Source organism: Chrysochloris asiatica, unplaced genomic scaffold (assembly GCF_000296735.1).
Source record: "Chrysochloris asiatica unplaced genomic scaffold, ChrAsi1.0 scaffold00261, whole genome shotgun sequence".
NCBI lineage: Eukaryota > Metazoa > Chordata > Mammalia > Afrosoricida > Chrysochloridae > Chrysochloris > Chrysochloris asiatica.
In genome coordinates, this window is record NW_006408779.1 from 2,541,254 (window position 1) to 2,561,992 (window position 20,739).

The window sequence follows — 20,739 nt, forward strand, 5'->3', positions numbered from 1 at the left end:
CTGAAATACTGCCCACTATTGTAGCAGACCATTGTTTCAAAATAACGTGCCAACTCCGTTTTTAAACACTATTTCATTCTATAAATAGTGTAAGTGAAATTAAATCATGCCTTGTGGCTAGAGCAGATATGTTTCTGCCTCTGTCCCAGTTTTTGAGCTGAGTTTTGCGGTTGTTATTCATGGCAATTTCTTCTCTGCAACCCTTGAGCTTGAAGTACTTCATTGACCTACCAGACTGTTTTTTCATGCAGTGTAAGCTCCTGCCACCTGTTAGTGGCTGTTCCTGCCCTCAGGTGAGCACCACTGAGGGAGGGGGCTGGCTGCAGTCACTGTCACCGGGGAGAAGAGAGGTGCCGCCTGAAGTTGTGATCTGTGTGTGCCTATATAATGGAAAATACCATGTGTGCCTAGAAACACGTTAAAGTAACATTGAAGTGTTTTGTTTAATGCAGTAGAAGAAGCTGCCTTCTATAATCAGAGTAAAGCAATTGCACAACTTGAGAGAAAAGATTTTTGTGATCTGGAGGAATCTGAGACTACAGCCCTTGGCCACCCCTCAGGTCTGGAATGGAACTCCCCCTTGCAGCCTATTTTCAACCAAGCGATAGGTAGGGAGGGGGGACAACAACACTAGTAAGGTATGCTCCCCATGGAATGGTCAACTGTTCAAGATCAAAAGGACTGTGTTTGCCTGGGGCCAAGGTTCAGAAGGGGTGGGAGACAGGAGGACTGGAAAGAAAAACCACAGGGAGGAAGTCGCCTAACTGTTGTTGCATGGAGGGATTGCAGTTATTGAGGTAAAATGAAATACGTGATTTGTTGAACGTAAAACTGATGATTCACAGTAGAAAGTTTCAGGGGAAAGGATTTTTTTTCTCCTGTACCGCAGGAGCACAGTGGCTCTAGAGAATAAGCACTGGTCAACAGTTCAAGCCCACCAGCTGCTCTTAGGGAGAAAGATGAGACTTTCTGCTCCCATGAAGGGTTTGCAGCTCTGAAAACCCTATACAGGATCACTGTAAGTTAGAACTGACTCATGGCAACATCTCAGAGAACCCCCAAACCATCAAGGAAAAGATGCACACAGTTGTGGAGGCTGTCAAGTTCCAAATCCATAGGGTCCAGTATCCGACTGCTGAACCCAGATCGGTGGGTCAGATGAAGAGCAGATGCAGGCTCCAGAGCATTGGTGTATACAGATGTGGACAGTACCTTGAAGGGATGAGCAAGTTGGTGCAAGTGTGTGACAGGCATGCCCTCCAGTACATCCCATCCTGATTTTGCCTCATTAGCATGACAGAAACTCCCAAGTGGGACTATACCTACAGCCTAGAGGCTGGGATTTATTACACTACCTTGAACACAGAGGACTTGGCTGCGTTGTTTTTCTGGACCAGGGTGTTTCCTTGTGAAAACATGAAGGCCACATGGACGCCCCACTCGCTACTGAGGAGGCTGCTTTTCTGTGTGGAGCCCAGGAACATCCTCTCTCTGTCTGACCTGGATTCAGCATGGGTATCGGCTTTTTTCTGGAGGACCCTCAGTGCCGGGATGCCCTGTGCCCAGCTTCTCCACTAGGATCTGCAGGCATTTTACTCTCTGCAATTCTTAACCCTCGTCAGGGGCACGTCCATCTTGTCTGCATTGTCCGCCTTGTCTACGGGGTGGGTGACCTCACCTTTTATAATGTAATGGTTCTAGAATAGTGTTGCTTGGGCTTCAGTGTGCTGTAAACCCCACAGCAGGAGTCGGAAATCTCCTTCTGCAGAAGTGGACAAGGAGCACTCCTCTGCATTTTGCAGACCACACAGTCTCTGACAACGATGCAGCCACCATGTGCATGGTTGGGCATGGATAAAACTCTGTATGGACTCCAAAGTGTGAATTTCATTTACATTTTACCTGTCACAAAGTTGGGTCTTTAAGTTGTTTTTTTCCCCTCCCATCTGAGCTCACAGGCTGGACTCACACAGATGGGGAGTCCCTGACCTCCCTCCACAGCATCCCTTCTGGTATTGGGCTGTGGTACTGACTTCCTGTCTTACCACATTTGTCTCTGACCCCAAATACTCACAGGGACTTGGACTTGTCTTCTCCTGCCAGATGTGCTTCCCTGGCATCAGTGTGACCCTGACTAGGAGACATGGAGATTGGTGGACCCTGTGCCCACCAGTTTTCTCCTCAACTTGTCACAGCTCGCCCTTTACCCTGTGTGCACCTCTCGTCACAGTGGGCTGCTAGCTCAAGACTTAGCTTCAGCCACGTGCTTTCTTTACCCAAAAAACCAAGTCCATTGCTATGCAACTGGTTCCAACTCGTTGTCCCCCTGCAGAACAGAGTAGAGCTGCCCCGGAGGTTTTCCAAGGCGGTCCGTCTTACAGAAGGAAGCCAGCAGCCTCATCTTTCTCCCTTGGAGTGGCTGGTGGGTTTGAACTGCTGACCTTTGGGTAACAGCCCAACACTTAACCCCCTTTACCACCAGGGCCTTTTCTTCAGCAAGAACTCTGCTGTTTTTATGTAACAAGTCTCAAAAACATCATCATGGAATTCTAAATTTAAAACTTGTTACTTAAAGTCACTAGTGAAGATTTTAGGAGGTCTTGGTATGGCAATGTAGGTTAACAAGGTGGAGTGCAAGTCAGTTTGAACCTCAAGGTCAGTGGTTCAAGCTCACCGATTGCTTCTTGGAAACCCTCTACAGGATCAGTATGAATTGGAACCGACTCAATGGCACTTAACAACAGTGAAAAATTTAAACAATAGTTAGAGATGGGCTTTTCTACAAGAAAGTTGTATTTGCTTTAATAAGCACCTTTATTCCTTCCCTGTTTGGGAGGCTAAAGATTCCAGTTGAGAGTGCCAGGTCTAGGAGAATGCTTTCTGAGAGATAGCACTTCTCCACGCTGGACTAAGATTGCAAAATAGCTCGTGGATCTACAGTGGATGCATAGTGGCAGGTGTCCAGCTTTGAAAAGGTCATTTGTTTTGTTTTTAGCTTTTCATTGTGAATGGGGTAGAGGTTTGCAGAGCACATCAGTTTCCCGTTTCCATTTTGTTTCACATCATTGATTGCCAGCCCCACCCTAACATCACTAACCCTACTTCCTCCCTGTAGCTCCTGTTTCCATCCCTCCTTTCTTACTCTCCGGAATTTGGTTCTTGGGTCATTGCTGCCCTTTTATGTATTCTAAGGTGGTGGTGTCACCCCTTACATTGTAGTTGAGTGTCGTCGAGTCGTTCTGACCAATAGTGACCCCTTACGGGGTTCCCAGGGAGTGGCTGGTGAGCTTCAATCACCAACCTTGTAGTTTAAACCGACCTTGCAGTCCAGTGCATTCACCTGCAGGGGCAGTGCCAATCTATTATTTGGCTTAAAATGAGTTCCAGGAGTAAGTTCATTTCCAAACCTGAAGGGCCTTAATCTCGGAGGTTCCACCGGTATCCCACCGACCAGCAAGCTTGGTCTTTGTTATGATTTTGGATTTTATACCACATTTTCTCCCACTCTACCCAGGTCCTTAAATGTGGTTCGTTTCAGAGTGGTTGGTAGTGGTAGGCATGCACCCTCTTGTACTTTTGGAGTCAGGGTCATAGACAAGTGACTGGGGTCATTTGGTCCGTAGCCCACTGGACTGATGGTTTCCATTCATCTTCCAGTTTTGCACTCTTCTCTACCTTGGACGTAGAGCGACTAATGCTTGTGTCTTAGCTGGCTCCTCACAAGCTCTTAAGTCCCCAGTTGGTCCTCACCACAGTAGGATATAGAATCCTATCCTTGGACTCAGGTATGCCAGCTGACTTTGGTGTCCTGCCTGGGAATTTGGCGGGCGCTGCAGAGTTGCAGGAGGCAGCCTGCCCAGTGCTCAGGCCTGCGCGCCTGTTCAGACACGGCTTCCACGGTCTCATCTCACTGAGAAAAGAGTTAAACACTGTGACTGATAATCCAAACAGTGAACACAATAAAAAGTACTTAGGGGTGGGGAGGCGGCAATAATTTTTTATTTTTTACTTTCGAAGTGTGGGTTGATCATTTTAGGGAGATTTTTTGTTTGGGTTTCCTGGTAATACCAGATCTAGTGCTATCGAGTGCAAACAGATAAACAGTCTCGAAAACCACATGGGAGCCATGGCTGCACAGTAAGCTAATAGAGAGGTCAGCAGTCTCAGTCTACCAGCGGCTCCGTGACAGAAAGGTGAGGCTGTCTGCTTCCCTAATTACTTGGAAACCCTAGAATGTTGCTGTGAGTCAGAGTCCATTTACCAGGAAGACTTTTCAATCACCCCAGAGCCAGAGTGGTTCTAAAGCCCGAAGAGAGAAAGCAAGAAAGCAGATGAGCGGTTCAGGTGTGGAACTGGGGAGAGTTCCATACCTCCCTGGGTTTCCGAAACGGAGCCCTGCTAATGCCGTGGCTTAGGCCGTGGCCTGCTAACCTAGAGCTCATGATGAGCCAGGGTGGACCTGAGAGCAGTGGCCGTCCTTCCTGGCCCTCAGGAATGTGGGCTTTGGTTGTTGTGGCACTCGTCTTTCATTTGTGTTGGTGCCTAGTTAATCCACATCGTTGTGACCCCCCAAATTCAAAGTCTTCAGTGTGAAGAAAGTGTAACTACACCATGTGTCAGAATGAATATGTCCCTCAGGTCAGCTGCTGGACCTGGAAGGGTGTGTGAAGTTCACACCAGTACAGGGAGCCGAGGCTTCAAGGGCCCCTGACGGTAGCTAACACCAGAAAGGCTTATTTTCAGCCAAACAGATAGCTGTGGGACTCTACTGAAATTAGCTCGTTCTGAAGTTGATCTCCCAGCCAGATAAACCCATGGGAGAGGACGTGTGAGCAGCCATCCTCAGCTAGGCATCTCTGCAGGCTGCTTCTGCTTAGGTGGCTGAGACTTGGAAACAGGCTACACGTCACATGCACGGTCGTGTGTTTATAGGCTGACTGTTAGCCTTACTTGGAGACTGGTCCCGCAGGAACATTATCACATGAACTCACCCTCTCAAGATGATCCACTTCGTCCTGAGAGACTACATAGGGTATAGGAAAATCAAAATCACCCAGACTGTAGGAGCCCTTCCTAAACCGTCCAGTAAATGTTAGCAGCAAAATAAACAAAACCCGACGCCATTCTGCAGGTGGTCTGCTCTCGAGTAAGGAAAACAGGTTGGGCCCTGTATCCCAGGAGTGAACAGCCTGTGGCAGGCTCTGTCCAGTCCCACCTGCTCTTGGACTGCCACCAGCTCAGAATGGGTAGAAAGATGGACTTCTGACGTCCTGTTGAGGATAGCAATACTGACTGTCAACCCCAGTTATAAGTGAAATCATAGCCCTTCTCCAAAAAAAAAAAAATCACTTCATCACTGCTAGTGAGTTTATTCCAACTCTTGGCAACCAGTAGGACAGAGCAGAGCCGCTCCGAGGGTTCCCAGACCTGCAGGTGTTTCTCCCACAGAGCTGCTGGTAGGTTTGAACCACCCACCATCCTTATGGTTACCAGCCCAGTGTTTAACCCACTGTGGCACCAAGGGCTCCTTGAAATCTCAGGATTCCTTTCTTTAGTTAATTTGGTTTTATTTGTGTTTTTAATTTTTTGTACAATTTGAGTGCAAGTTTACAGACAAGTTGATTTTCCGTTCAATAACTCATATCCATTTGTTTCATGACATTGAATGTAATTCTCACAGTATGACAGTACTCTTCCTGTGTTTCTGTTCACACTCAGCCTTTCCTACCTGCTGGGGTCTATCCCAAATATCAGGTGGCTGTTATTGCTAAGGAGCTGTCATTTGACTAGACATTGAACCAGGGGGATGAGTTCAGTTCCAGGCTTGCAAGGGTGTCTAAAGGGTGCAGTGGCTGAAAAACCAGTCTCCGTCAGATCAGTAAACCTGCTCTTTTAAATTTTTTGAATTGAATTGTTTTCACCGATTTCTTCCACTCTCCCCAGGACCCTCTCTGGTGACCCCTTTCAGAGTGGTCAATAGTGGTAGTTGCTCTGGTCTCGGGGGGTAGGATTACTTTTTAAATAGTGATCATTGGTTTGCTCTGATTTGGTTTTACATCAGCAAAAAAATTGTGCATTTTTTTCTCTAGTTATTTTTAGTGCTTAATGTCTTCTCGTTTGCCTCTTGGCTCGCAAAGACTGAAAGATTTGCTGTCGGGCTCTATATTTGTCTTAAATCACAGCATCCTGAGTGTAAATGATCTTGTGTGCTGACTCGTGTATACATGGTAGCCTTACAAGCTGTGGTGTTCAGGTGTGCTTCATTAGAAATCGGCTCTTCAAGAACATTATTGCTCGTAACCTGGAAGCAGTCTTAGACCTGTTGCCTCGAGCTTTAGACTCGTGTTTACTGCCCGGTTGCCTTTCCTGGGTCTCCCTAGCATGAGGAAGAGGTGCCCTAAGAACATAGACTCCCTTTGTCCTGCGCTTCTTACCTCCCCCATTTCAACAGCTGCCCTGTGCTCGGCTTCAGGCCAGAGCGCTGTCATCCTGCTCTTGCCTCTCCAGCTGCATGTCCTTCGGGACTTCACTCAACCTGCCGGCCCTGCTAGAACCCCTACCGTAGGCCCCTTGTCAGCATCCGCCAGATGGGTCGTGTAAAAGTGAAACCTGCCCCACATAAATCCTGGAGTGTCCCCTCAGTGGCCGACTTGACCCGTTCCTCCCTCCTGCTACTCTGCCTTGGCCCTTCCTATCCTCAAGGCGGGCATCCTCTCCGTGTGCCCACTGCCTAGACTTCGTGTGCCCACTGCCTAGACTTCGTGTGCCCACTGCCTAGACTTGCCAGCTCTCTCCTGTCCCGGTCCAGCACCAGAGCCTTTCCCAGGTCACTGCCCACTTGCTGGCTAGAGGCCCATGGTGGTCAGATGAAGGGACAGACGCATAGACCAAAAGGCAGTATGTGCAAAGGAGCACAAAGAATATTTTTCTTTTTGTCTGTCCTCCAAATATTAATAGGGTAAGACCCTTAGTATCTCATTCCATATAATTGTGCTTTGGAGTTACTTTCGACCCATAGCGACCCTGTATAGGGTGTCCAAGGAGCCGCTAGTGAGTTTGAACCACCTACCTTGTGGTTCAAATTGACCTTGTAGTCCAGCACATTAGCCCACATTGCCATGTTAGGATAGTGCCTTTTGAAATACTTAATGCATAGTTTGAAAGTCAGATAATGTTTTTGTACCACGGCCCTCCTCCCTGTACCTTCTCTAAAGCCACTGGAGTGTGTCTGTCTTTGAATGTTCTCCCCTGGAGCGTCACTCCATCGTCATCTTCCAGGAGCAGCTCCCTCAGCCCCCATAAGCTCTTCCTACCGTAACCCTCTACATGTGTGGTTTCCCCAGGACCTTACCGTACGAAAACCTTTGTTCTAGTATCAAAGGAAGGGTCAGCTGGACTGGAAAAGTGTTGGTGGGGCGTCAGGAGGAGAACAGGCAGGGAACCCCGCTTCCAACTGGGTTTGTGCGGTTGGCATCCTGTGAGACGTCCAGGGATGTGCTTGGTCAGCTCAGGGACAACCGTGCACAAAGGCTGTAACACTGAGGAGCTCCGAGAAGACCAGGGCTGCGATGGGCAGGACCACGGGCAGATGGATGGGTGGAGGTGCCAGGCGGCCAGGGGCTGGGAACTAGAAGCACCTCAACACCTGAGTGTAGTGCCTGCTTCTCAGCGTTCTTGCATTACTAAGTTCAGTCTGTTTGAAGAATATACCTTGTCTCCATATGACTTTGTAAAACAATTGTCATTTTTCATGCAAAACCACATTTCCGTTTCCTGAGCTGTCTCTGGAGCAGAAGAACCTACTTACCACTCATCTTTGTGTCTGGACTCTTGTCTGCACATTGACTCTACATGAGAGCAAGATCAGGTCACTTAGAAATAGCCATCTCACTTGGCTCTGGTTTTGCAAGCTACCAGCTGAACAGAAAGGAGTTTGGAAGGTGGGCAGGCAGAGTTCTCTAACTGTGTGCTCGGCAGCTCCGTCCACATCAGAGCACACAGCAGTCTGGGGGAGGCCAGGCTGATAAGCGAGCTCCCGTCGCGTGGTTTTGCTGGATCCAGCATTTGCCTATAGGAAGTCGAGGCCCTGTCTAAGTTGCGTGTATGGTTTATCCATGGGAGTCTGTCGCCATCACATCGGCAGGTCCCCTCTTGGGAGATCAGTAGAAAGCCCTAAGATAAGCAGCGTATTTAGGAATGCGTATGAATCATGTCCAAAGCCTTCTGCTAGAGGCCAAGCCCCGTAAATGTGGAGGATGGGACGGTGCGGCTGCTTGGGTCCTGACTGTGTTCCTTCCTGGCCCTGCCCTGTGATTCTCAAACATTGCCTGTGTCCGAATTCTGACACGTGCTCTGTAATGATGGGGTTTGAGTCAGTGAAAGGGTAACTTGGGACTGCCCTGTGACGCTTGGCTTGGCTCAGAATGAGGCCTCTGCAGGGTGGGGGCGGTACTGACTGCCTGTTGTGAGCGTGGTGGGCGCTTTGCCATGGTCTGTGAGAGGCCTTGGGACAGTCCAAGAGGATTGCCATCGTGGTCCATCCCAGTTGCAGCGTGTGCACAGGCCGAGTCGGCCTGAGGCCAGGGTTTCTCCCGCACGTGCAGCCTGGGGGCCCGCAGCACCAGGGCTTTCAGTCCCTCACATGCAGCCTGGCTCTCCCACGGCTGAGGGCTGTGGCCTGCAGTGTGGGCTTTCCCAGAGACCTTTTATGTGTACACCTGAAGACTGCTTTTCTTGTTCAGGCTCAACTGTTTGTTGTGACAATTTCATTCTGCGTTGGTGGGCACGCTCACGTACCTGTCTGCACCTGGCTGCCTCTGGTGTGTCTTCTCCCTGCTATGACAGCCGCTTGCAGGAACGCGCAGGCTGGCCCTGGACTGAAGATGAGTCCTTTCACAGATGTGGGGCCAGCTTGGAAATGGCCCGTTCTCTTCAGTTGCACAAAGAGTATGCCTGGCACAAGCTGAAAGTGCATGCTAGCACTTGTCTGTCTCTGTGACTTCCCTTATATTCGTTGTCGGGGCTGCAATTTCCAAATAGACTTTTGGAGCAGGAGACTGTCTCCTATGAGAGGATTATATGTGGGGTTTTATTTGGGCCCAGCAATGGTAGTCAGCATGCTGTCTGGTTCCGCCAGGACACAGGGGCTGCATGTAAGGTGCCGTCTGTGGGAACAGAGGACGGTCTAAAAGCAAGGCAGCTCTGTTGGCTCCTGGGAATTCCACTACTTGGTCTATATTCACAAGAAGAATGAGCAGATCCACGCACACCAGTGTTCAGCACAGCACTAGTCACAAGAGCAAAAAGATGGACACAGCCTGAGAGCCCATTAATGGAAGAATGGATAAACAAACTCTGGTACATACACACAATGGAATATACGCTACCTTGAAGAATAACACGGAAGCTGCAAGCCACTGCGTAACGTGGATGAACTGGGAGGACATTATGCTGAGTGAAATTGTCAGTCACAAGAGGACAAATATTGCATAAGACCATTATTGTCAAAGCTTAAGAAAAGCTATCCATACTAAAAGGGGAGCGGGGGATTCTTTGTTGATTGTGGGCGGGGAGGCACTGTAGAGCACAGGGTAGGGGATAGACACATCATAGTAAGGGTGTTTAGGGGAGGGCGATACACACGAAGGGGGAGGGATATGGAAGAACAAGGTAGATAAGGGAACGCAGGCAGGTTTGCATGGGCTATAAATGGACAGAGGTAAAGACCGATGTATACTCAACGTTTGAACAACAGGGTTCTGTGATACAGGGATTGAGGCAGAGTCTGAATGGGTAAAAGTGAGAAATAATGTTACGATGCTTGACTGTCTTAGGAATGTTGGTTTCCCTTGCCTACAATTGTAAAATAGACACTTGAGTGGTATAGAAAGGAATATCTGGAAACGTGATTATAGAACGCATGTAAGTCCAGCCTACACCTGATTGGAGTATCTAAAAGAGTTTCTAGAACTTGCCCAATGAAATAGGCTTCTTGTGGAGGCTTTGTAGTATCTAGGATCTGAGGTGGAATCCTGAGCCCCATCCAGAAACTTCTGAGGTGAGACATTCCCACTTGAAAGGATAAGCAGACCAGCCTGGAACAGCTCGAGAAACAGAAGAAAAATACTTCTTGAAAGAAAGACCAGCAGGAAAAATCCAAAACAAAAATGTCAGCATAACTGGCTGCTACAAGAATAAGCAAGTTGTTCTCCAGGGAGCCATCAAGGCAAGCAATCAGGGCCCTTCAGGACAAACCTCCTCCAAGACTGAAACTCAAAGAGAACACATGAACAGACTTGTAAGCTTACTGGCAACCACGTTGGTCATCTGGTGAGTGGAAGAAGGGGAAAGGCAGCAATGAAGAAATGGGATGAGTTCAACCACGTTCCATAGACTCCCGTTGACCTGGAGATGAGAGAGAGAGACGAGGAAGGGCTGGTTAGTCCAAAGTGTGGTGAGACCTGGGGACTCCTGAGCCCATGGACAAGGACATAGCCACAGAGGGCTAGAGCTGAGAGTGAGGCATCCAGCTCATATGAAGTGAGGGGAGACACACAAGAACACCCAAACTTGCAGATTGTACTCATTTGACCTAGCCTCGATGGCTTGATGATCAGAAATTGACTAAAGGAAGATAAAAAAAATTTTTTTTGATGAAGGAAACAAGTGTAAATTGCTACAATTTGATGAACTTGACCTATCATGGATGTGGTGTTGTTAGGTGCCATCAAGTCGGTGCCAATTCATAGCGACCTCAGGCACAGCAGAATGAAACACTGCCTGATCCTGGGCCAGCCTCACTACTGTTGCCATGCTTGAACCCATTGATGCTGTCACTTGGCCAGTCCATCTCGTCAGGGGTCTTCCTCTTTTTCTCTGACCTTCCACTTTACTAAACATGATATCCTTCTCCAGCGACTGGTCCCTCCTGACAATATGTCATTATGTGAGCTACTACATTATGAATTTAGTAGCTCAAAATACCAACTGAGAGAGGAGTCTTCACATTAAGGATCAACCTCTTCCGCTCTGTATACAGGGTTGCTGGTTGGTGGTTTTGTGCCGTAGAGTCGGTTCCGACTTACAGAGACCCAGTACAGGGTTTCCGAGGCTGTAAATCTTTGTGGGAGCAGAAAGTCTCATCTTTCTCCTGCGCAACAGCTGGTAGTTTCAAACTGCTGACCTTGCGGTTCGCAGCCTGATTCATAACCGCTACGTTATCAGAGCTCCTTATACAGGGTTGATAGGAACAGGTAATTTAGACATTGGCTACCTAATACCTAAAATGGGGTGGGGGGTGGGGGGTGACTGTCTTAGAAGTTTCCAAGAGGAAGTGTAGTTTCAGAGTGTGCTGGTGACGGTAGAATCCCCACTGAATGATTTTCATCTTGTCTAGATGGGTCTTTTGAGATGAGAAGCTAGAGATAAGATTCTTATGATTCATTAATGAATAATTGTTATGATAACTAATTGTGACTGTTACAACTATAAAGGTAGAAGTTTTGTAACAAAAAGCAGGGAGTGTAGTTAAATCTTAAATTCCAGTACAGGACCCTAGGAATATCAAGGGAGAAGAGCATGAGCGGAATGGGAGACCCTATCCCGAGGAGGCCTGGTGTGGCACTGTGGGCTAATGCATCAGACTGCAAAGTCGTTTGAACTGCAAGGTCGGTAGTTCAAGCTCACCAGCTACTCCTTGGAAACCCTGTACAGGGTCACTGTGGGTTGGAACCGACTCAACAGAGAAGCAGTGGTACCAGAGATGAGGGCATGGAGAGAGAGAGAGCAGCTGAGGACTTTAGACTCATGGAAAGAGAAAGGCTGTGTGCTGGTGGTCAGACAGGCTTGCAGAATGTGCCCTTCGGTTGTTTAAATTATTATACATTCCTGAGTGTTTTTGTGTACATCTTCCGCTTTCCTCTTAACCCCCCCCCCCCAAAATAAATGGAATAGAAGCAAATGTTGTTGAATGATGATGCACGGAGATTGTAATCTCTTCAATGAAACAGTGAATGTAAAACCTATGTTCACCCATGTAAACTAGCACTCAATTCCAAAAAAACTTAAAAAAAGGAGAAACAAAGAAGTGCCACTGCTGGAAGGAAGAACCCAGAGCAGGTAGGAGCGAAGCTGGTGCAGCGTCGTTGTCACCACGGGTCCAGCCGACATTGGAGCTGTGGTACCAGTGCGCATGTGGTGGTGGCGCCTAGCAACCCCGGTCCTGCACCCTCCTTACATTTGTTCCTGTGTGTGAGCCCGTTGTGGTGGTTGTGATGGTTGTTGTGTGTGAGCCCGTTGTGGTTGTGGTTGTGTGTGAGCCCGTTGTTGTTGTTGTGATGGTTGTTGTGTGTGAGCCCGTTGTGGTTGTGGGTTTTGTTGTTGTGTGTGAACCCGTCCTTGCAGCCACTCCATCTTGGGGAGGCGTCCCTTGTTTTCGCTGACCCTCTGCTTTACTGTGGTGATGTCCACTTCTGGTGATTGGTCTCCTGGTGACACGTCTGGTCTTGCCATCTTTGCTGTGAAGAAACATGGCGGCTAGACACCTGTGATGCATACTGTGTGTTCAGTGCCGGAGCCAGGGAAGCCATGCCCAGCGGCCACTGTTGCCTCCCTTAGACAGTATCATCTCACGCTGGCTACTCTTCAGAGATGTTGTCTGAATGTTCCTGTGCCAAAGATGAGCGTTCCAAGTGCTCGGAAGCTGGATCTGCTACTGAAAGTTGAAGATGCTGCATTTGCTGTAACGTCAGCGCCGTGAGCTGAGGCCCTGCTGAGCCCTGTCACACAGGCACTTCCCACACCAAGTCAGAAGATGTGAGTCTGGCCGCCGCTGGGACCGTCTCCCTGCCTAGTACACAAGTACCTTACCAGTGAAGCCAGTGGGTTCAGATTAAAGAACACTCCATCAGCAGAAGCAGCTCCTTACTGTCGATAACAGAAGACAGAGCGAAGTGCCTGTGCGGTCGGAACCGGTTTCTCTTCCCTGGGATGACCAGAACAGGCCAGAAAGCTGCTCCATTGGCTCACTGGATCATCTGTTACTTGTGCTGCCTGTAAACATTTTTCCAAAATCAGCAGACTTCCAGGGCTCCTGACCATTAGGACAGTGGGCCAGCGGCCCACTGTGCACCAGTGTCGAGTGGGCTTAGCCACTTGGAACAGTGTCCCTCCATCCAGGGGTGTGGTGCTCCACGAATCGCAGGACAGCCATGTGTGGAAGGGGACCATCTCCAAAGTGAACATCTCAGTGAAGATGGCTAGGTGCCTCCCACATGCAGCCTTCCGCCATCGCCGAGTATCCTGGCAGCTTGAGGAGGAAAGATAGCAGCTGGTGACTTGTGGGTTCAGGAGGGTGAATGTCTGTGAGGCTGTTCACATCCATTCATCCCTGGTGTGTGCTTTCACATTGCCTGGGTCTTTTTACACGTGTTGCGTGGTCAGCCACTGTGGTCCTGAAACAAGTGTAGGAAACGGTGGGACAGGGCACAGGCTGCTCGTCTACTGTGAAGAAAATGTAGGATGTGGCAGGACGGGGTGTGGGCAGCCGCCGGGTCTGGGGAAAGCAGCCATGCGGCATGAGGTGCTGGCAGTAGTGACAGTGCGTCTGGCGTGGGGGCTCCTGCTCACTGCAGCTTGACCCGTTGCTGATGTCTCTCTCTCTCCTAACAGCCACCGTGGCCGCCATGTACTACAGCTACTACATGCTTCCCGATGGCACCTACTGCCTGGCACCGCCCCCTCCCGGAATCGACGTGGCCACTTACTACAGCACCCTGCCTGCTGGCGTAACCGTGTCCAGCTCCACTGGTGTGACAAGTACCGCCCCGCCCCCTCCCGGGACCACTCCCCCACCACCCCCATCCAGCACAGAGACAAGCAGCGGGGTGACCTCTACGACCACCACAACAAGGTGCGTGCACCACAAGGCTTGCCTCTCTTGGGGCACTGCGGATTCTCCATAGCAACTCCCCACAACAGAGGTGCCAGGGAGGCAGAAATGATCACATGCAGACACTTGAGCAATCACGGCGGGCTCTCGTGTGGCATCCCAGCTCTGGCATCTGGTCCTGCCCAGGTCAGCGTCTGACCCTCTCACAAGCCTTTGACAGTCAGCTAAGCGCTGAGAAAGAGGGACAGACCTGGGCCCGGGAGGCTGTTGGTGTGCAGAGTGGACCTGTCAGGTGGACAGGCACGAGAAACGCGCGTTTCAGAGGCGCTGGTGGATGCCTACAGAAGCAGCCGCCTGCTGCTCACACAGAATGGCACATGGGAAGCCTAGAGGCTTGAATCCTGTTAAGCCACTGTTTTTAACATGACATAAAAATCAAGGCTTGGTTTGTTAACGTGTAATTGGGGGATCTGCTGAGTAGGAGGAAAAGGAGCCTAATTTTGGGAGTGTCTGCTCATTTTTCAATAAAATCGTCCTTTTCACCGTGTCCCGGTGATAGTTGGTACCTGTCTCAGTTGGGTTGGGTGGAGCTGCCATTTTAGTACCAGTCATGTTATAATACCAACCTATTGATTCCGACCTCTGAGACGATGAAGAGCTACCCTGCCGACAGTGTGGCCAGCCCTGGGCGAGTGCAGCCTCGAGCCAGTTGGTCCACTCAGGAGAGTGACCCCAACCCCTTCTCCCCATAGTGCCCTCGCCCCCGTGGCTGCCATCATCCCCCCGCCCCCAGACATCCAGCCTGTGATCGACAAGCTTGCCGAGTACGTGGCTCGGAACGGTGTGAAGTTTGAGACAAGCGTGCGTGCCAAGAATGACCAGAGGTGAGATGAAGAACTAACTGCATGTGCGGGGTAGAGTCTGAGCTTTGACTGAGCTACGTCATTGCCTCTTGGTTCAAATGTCTTTAGACAAAGACATCTTACAGTTATCTTGGCAGATAGCTTAGAATCTGGACGGGTTTTCCAATATGTTACTATTTGTTCAGTTAGTTTCTGTTTAATATGCAAAAATGCTGAAGTTCTACTTAAAATAAATATGTTAAAGTCATGCTTTTCAAGACTCTGCCCTGGAATGTAGACACTGCTCTCTCTTAGCCTCCCCCCTTAACTTTTGTATTTCATCCAATAACGTTCCATGCCTCAAGTGGTGAAACAGAGAATAAGTAAGGAGGGTTGTTTGTAGGATGACCCTCTCCCCAGCGCAGTGTCTGTTTTGTGTAAAACAGGAAGTAGCTGTGGAGGTCACAAAGCCGGAGTGACTGAGGCGTTGAAGACCGTGTCGGGCTCCAGGGCAGCCCTGGGAGGTGTCACTCACCGTCGTGGCATCGGCCATGCTAAATGACCCCACGTCTCCTCTTGTCCCTAGGTTTGAGTTCCTGCAACCCTGGCACCAGTATAATGCCTACTATGAGTTTAAGAAGCAGTTCTTCCTCCATAAGGAAGGCGGCGACTGCACACAGGTAGCTATGAACCAGCCGGTGTGACTCGCATGTCTGACTCACCGTGTTCACAGTGCTCACATGTCGGTGTTTGGGGGGTGCTGCTCTTCCTGGTGTCCTGATGAAAACCAGACTGTGAGTGCGTCTCACAACTGCTTCTCTCCCAGGGACGTGTCCCTCCTTGCAGACGCCCACCCACAGCTCCCAAGGCATGGCCTTACCTCAGTGGTTTCTAAAACCTGCATTGCTAGAGAGATGAAGTAGATTCCCTCAGACCTCTGTCCCCAATGCTGAACCCAGAGACTCCCATGGAGAGGCCTCGGAGGCAGATGTGCCATTCTAGAAGCCTCCTGAGCCGTCCGTATGTGGAGGAAAGGCATCACAGGGCTGTCTGTCAGCGCTCTCCCGGGGGCTGCCTTTGTCTTCTCACTCTCCTTGGTGCCCACTGGGAACGGCTCGCCCTCCTGTAGAAACGCTCTTGCCCAGGATCATGCATGTGTACATCTCTCAATATGTTCACATACTGACTCACTGCCCTGTCCAGTCTCTGCAGGCCACGGCACCAGAAGAGGCTCCCACTGAGTCTACCTCAGAGAGCCCGAGGGAGGCCGTGGATGATGGGGCCTGTGAGGAGTCGGCTGAAGGAGGAGGAAGGGGAGCCCCAGGGAAGAAGGAGGCGGCATCAGGCAAGGCCATCCCTGATGGCAAACTCGTGAAAGGTAACAGTGTGCACCTCTCCCGTTCCCCACTCACCTGAGACTGCGCGGCCATGGGTCAGCTGACAGGAGAGACTGTGCGCGCCTTAAGGGCCTGAACTGCACTAGCTTATGATGTACAACTCCGCATTTGGCACCGAGGTCACCTTGATAGAGGCTCTGCCTGCTCCGTGTGCACATGTGCAGTGATGCAGTGGGATCGTTTAGAGCATTTCAAATAATGCTCTACACCCCCGCCCCCCAACTTCTTGCAGTTCTCTACGTACAGACTGTGTGTGGCACCAGGGACGTGAGCCATCTTTGTTGGTTAGACGGACACTCACACATTTGTCCCAGGCAGTGGCACTGTATGCACCAGCCTTTCGTAATCTTGTGGTTTGTGGTCTGTTCTTCAGTTCCTCATTGGGGAGATAGGCCCACCTTTATACAGGCAGTGTCGTAAAAGCAGAAAGAAATAAAGGAACATCAACACAGAACCATGTGGTAAAACATGGAGAGGCAGTTGGCTCCACCTGGAAGGAGAGGTAAGACCTTTGGAGCCTGGTCAGAGGACTGTCATGTGGACAGCGGAGCTCCTTCACTGGACCAGTGCAAATGGCCACATTGCTGGCTCCATAGCTGTGGATCCCAGGGACGTGCAGAGCAGACCAGCTAGACTGTGAGGAGGCCCAGGCTTGGTGGGAAAGGAGGGCATGGCGTGTCACTAAATTGGCTCCCTGGAAAGTGTAGTCACTTCTTTGGGCTTCTGATTGCAGGCGGTCACCTGAGCACAGGTTTAATCTCTCACCCTTCCTGGCCCCCTGTAGGCCTACCCTTAAGGCCTGCAAAGGGACTGCATGAGTGGAGGACCGAGCTTGGCTCCTTGGAGAAGCTGGGAAGACTGTTGGGGATGCACACAGACAAGGCCGGGCTAGAGGCACACCTGCCAGCCTCAAGCTGGATTTCCTTGCCAGTGACCTCAGAGGAGCTATTGTCAGGTGGGGGAAGGGTGCTCAAGGAGAGTAGCTCATTGGCTCCGCGAGCATCCTGAGAGGTTTGCTGGACACCAGGGCTGAGCACGGCTCCCACCACCCTCCACAGCCAATCCTATGATCTGCAGAATTCAGCCTGCATGCTGGCAGCAGGACAGCTGGACAGGGACTTACAAAGCCCTTCTTGGCTCATCTCTAGAAAAGAGGCCTGCCTCTCTCTAAGGAAAAAGACCAGAGGCAACCTTTGCGATTGGAAAGACATCGAAGGTCAGAGGAGACCTAGCTGAGCTTTCTGAGCAGATGGGCACCTATGAGACAGGGGAAAGTCTCTAAACCTTTCATTGCTATTCTCACCTGTACCTGACATCTGTGAAACTAGTGTAGCCAGCAATCTGGCATCTGGGAAAGCTTGCCAGACTTTAAAATAAAACAAAGGCACTAAAGAGCAGGCAGGGTAAGAAGATAGCTCAGAATTTTCCTCAGTTCTCAAAGGAAAAGGATCGAGATGAAAGAAGAGGGCATTCAGGCAGAACACGATAGAGCTTTTCTTCCAAGGGAGAGAAAGCCCAGGCTGGTCTATCACCTGTAGATCACTGAGGTACACCCAGAGTTCCGAATGGAGGGTGTGGGGAATGCAGCTTGTAGCCTTTCAGACACGTCTGCATTCTAAAACATCCGAAGGAAGTCAGGACAATGAGCACCCTTTTTACCCAGCAGTTACCAGCTGCAGTAAACATTTTATTCTAAGAACAATGAAAAACCCTGCTTGCCTTCGTTGGTTACAAAAAATAAAACACAAAACAATGAAGCTTTTAATTTTAGAATCTAGGAAGAAACCAGGGAATGAAATATTCAATTCCAGAATAACTGTGGGTTGGAGCCGAATCGACAGCATCAAACAACAAGGTGATACTAAGGAATGGGGCGTTCAGCTCCAGAATCTAGAAGAAATTACAGAATGGAACAATCAGTCCAGAACCTAGAGAGACACTATGGAATGGAGCGTTCGACTCCCCAGTCTAGGAAGAAACTCCAATGGAGTATTCAGCCCCAGACTCCCAAGAAGAAACTGTGTAATGGCTCCTTCACTTCAGAGTCTACACAGAAACTATGGACCTGCATCAAAGGAGGTGCAGTAAAAATAGAAGGGCAAATTAGTTAGAAACAGAAAACCCAATGAATAAACTGTCATTGTGCATGTTTAATAGAAAAGAAAGCATCAAGGAGGAAAAATCTTTATTTTTTAAATACATAATAATATTTATAGAGCTATAAATTGTAAGTATGTTTTGAAAATCAATAGAAAATAACATTTTATTAGAAAACAGAGATTGCTAAAATGATTTCAGGAAAAGGCAGGAAAATGACATATATCTTACAGGGCTGAAAGAATTTAAAAAATACCTGTCAGTAAAATTATTCTGAAAGCGGGCCGCAGGCCAGCATAAATTAACGTCAGGTTAATGTTCCTTCAAGAACTGGACAGGCTCCTGTTACTTAGAACCACCTCAAAGAATTCGGCAAGGCAGGCAGAAACTGACAGTGCCATCAAGCTTAGCAGTGTTCAGCTCTCTGTCAGCCGTGATGACTTAGAATGACCCTAGCTCCACTGCACAGAATCAGCTGTGAGCAAACAGGACTAGTCGCATTCTACCAAACAGTCTTTTATACTTTATCATCATACCAGATAAAAGACTTGGTGTTTTTCTCTCAGTGGATCCTGACAAAGGCCTCAGGAATTTCTGTAATTTTCAAGGCAAAAACTTGGGTATTGTGATAACTGATACGGGAAATGTAGGCTTGCCATTTTTAAGGGGGTGGAGAACAAAATGCAACTCGTACATCCAATCTGGGGAGTGCAGTGACTCCATATGATAAGCACTGGACTGCAAACCACAAAGTCCACGGTTCCAACCTGCCAGCCGCTCGTGAGAAAAAGATGAGGCATTCTGTTTCCAACAAGATTTGAAACCTCAGACACCCTGTGTAGGGTCCCTGTGAGTCAGAACCAACTCGACAGCTTGTAACAACAGACATCCCATACGACAAGAGGAATAATTCCAGGGAGGTGAGATCATCTGCTTGTGAAAAATGACAACGTAAAAGCAGATGGAGAATGCATCAGGGGATCAGGGACTCTGGCACGATTGCAGACTAGGCAGACACATTGCACGGACCCTCTACAACAAAGATATGTCAAGAGACCAAGTGAAACCAACACAGACAACAACCCTGAAACAAAGTTGGAGAAGTGAATTGAGTGCTTGCTGGCGAGATGCTGAGCAGGGTCCGTGAGAGGGAGACTGGGGAACAGCTGGCCAGGACCAGCAGGAGCATCTCTAGCCACAGAAGGTAGCCTGGCAGAGCAGATTCACATAGACGACAGGAAAGGTGCAATTCTCTATCCCCACGCTCATCCACTCCCAGAGCAGACCCTGCTCTCCAGGAGTTGAGAGCCATGTGGTTGTGAGCCACGCTGCGGTGGGGGCTGCTGCAACCTTTTTGTGCGTGTATTTGGGTGGGTTCAGCTCCTGACCAACAGAGCCCACAGAACCCCCAGACCAGCATTGTTGTCGTGAAGTGCCATCAAGTCGATTCTGACCCATAGTGACCCTGTATAGGGTTTCCAAGGAGCAGCTGATGAGCTAGAACCGCCGACCTTGCAGTTCGAACATCTTTGAAGTCTGGCGCATTAACCCACAGCGCCACCCCTAGACTTAGTCTAGTGGAAACCCTCGTGAGCAGCCATCCTGCTGACTCCAGCCGCCCAGTGGTCCTGATAGACACTGAAACCTGCTCCATGGGAGCCTCCATGAACCACTTCCTGACTGGGTGCCCTCAACATAGCACCTAGGCCTATAGAAAGTGTACCTAGGGCCAGGGACTCTGCTGTCACACTTCTCCTGCACCCACCACGTCAGCAGGAGCCCCCCAGAGTTTTTTCTGGGTCCTACAGCTGAACTGTTTGGGGTTTTTTGTTTGGATTTGTTTTTCCTTTCATTGTTTCCTTGTTCCTTTTCGATTCTTTTCTTTCTCTTCTCTTGAACTTTATGTATTTTATCTCTGCTTTTTTTCCTTTTAGTTCTCATTTCCCGTCTCTTTGTTTCCTTTTGGTCTTTCGTTACTACTCTCTATTCTTTCTCTTCATCTTCCTTCTAAGAGGCTTCTGAGGGACTTTGCTGGGTCAGTGAAATTCAAGGCCGAGAGGTCATCACAGAACGTTGTGGTGACTGGTTTTTGGATGACCCAGCAGGTTATCTTACAGATGTTCTTGCAGGACACAGGATGGTCATAGGGAGTAATTAGAACGAAGTTTTTAAAAATGTGAAGACTGCATTGGTGAGGAAAAAGCCAGAAAAATCACATTGAGGGATGTTTGTCCGTCACAGTGATACACCTGCTCCTTCTCTGAAGGCAGCAAGGCCGATTCCACAAGAATTTCATTTGGAAGCCTTACCCCATCTACCCTACAATCCTTCTAACTTTTTGTTCCAACACTCAGAGCTTTGAGAAGAAATATGATTTGAGTTCCTCAAGGATGCCATGAGTCCCATTTTGAGGTGGCATAAATCAAAGTGTGCAGCAAGCTTTGGGGAAGGGTTGTTGTTGTTAAGTGTCATGGAGTCGGTTCTGACCCTTAGCAAACCTGGGAGCGACTGGTGA

General features: G+C 49.3%; 1 protein-coding gene across 1 annotated transcript in view; it reads left to right on the forward strand.

Moving 5' to 3' along the window:
• SFSWAP (splicing factor, suppressor of white-apricot homolog (Drosophila)) overlaps positions 1–20,739 on the forward strand; it is a 91,690-nt gene that overhangs the window by 27,268 nt on the left and 43,683 nt on the right. Inside the window, exons 9-12 of the mRNA XM_006874063.1 lie at positions 13,669–13,909; positions 14,641–14,772; positions 15,317–15,413; positions 15,943–16,108. Coding sequence (XP_006874125.1) covers positions 13,669–13,909; positions 14,641–14,772; positions 15,317–15,413; positions 15,943–16,108 — 636 coding nt within the window. The remainder of the gene's footprint in view (positions 1–13,668; positions 13,910–14,640; positions 14,773–15,316; positions 15,414–15,942; positions 16,109–20,739) is intronic.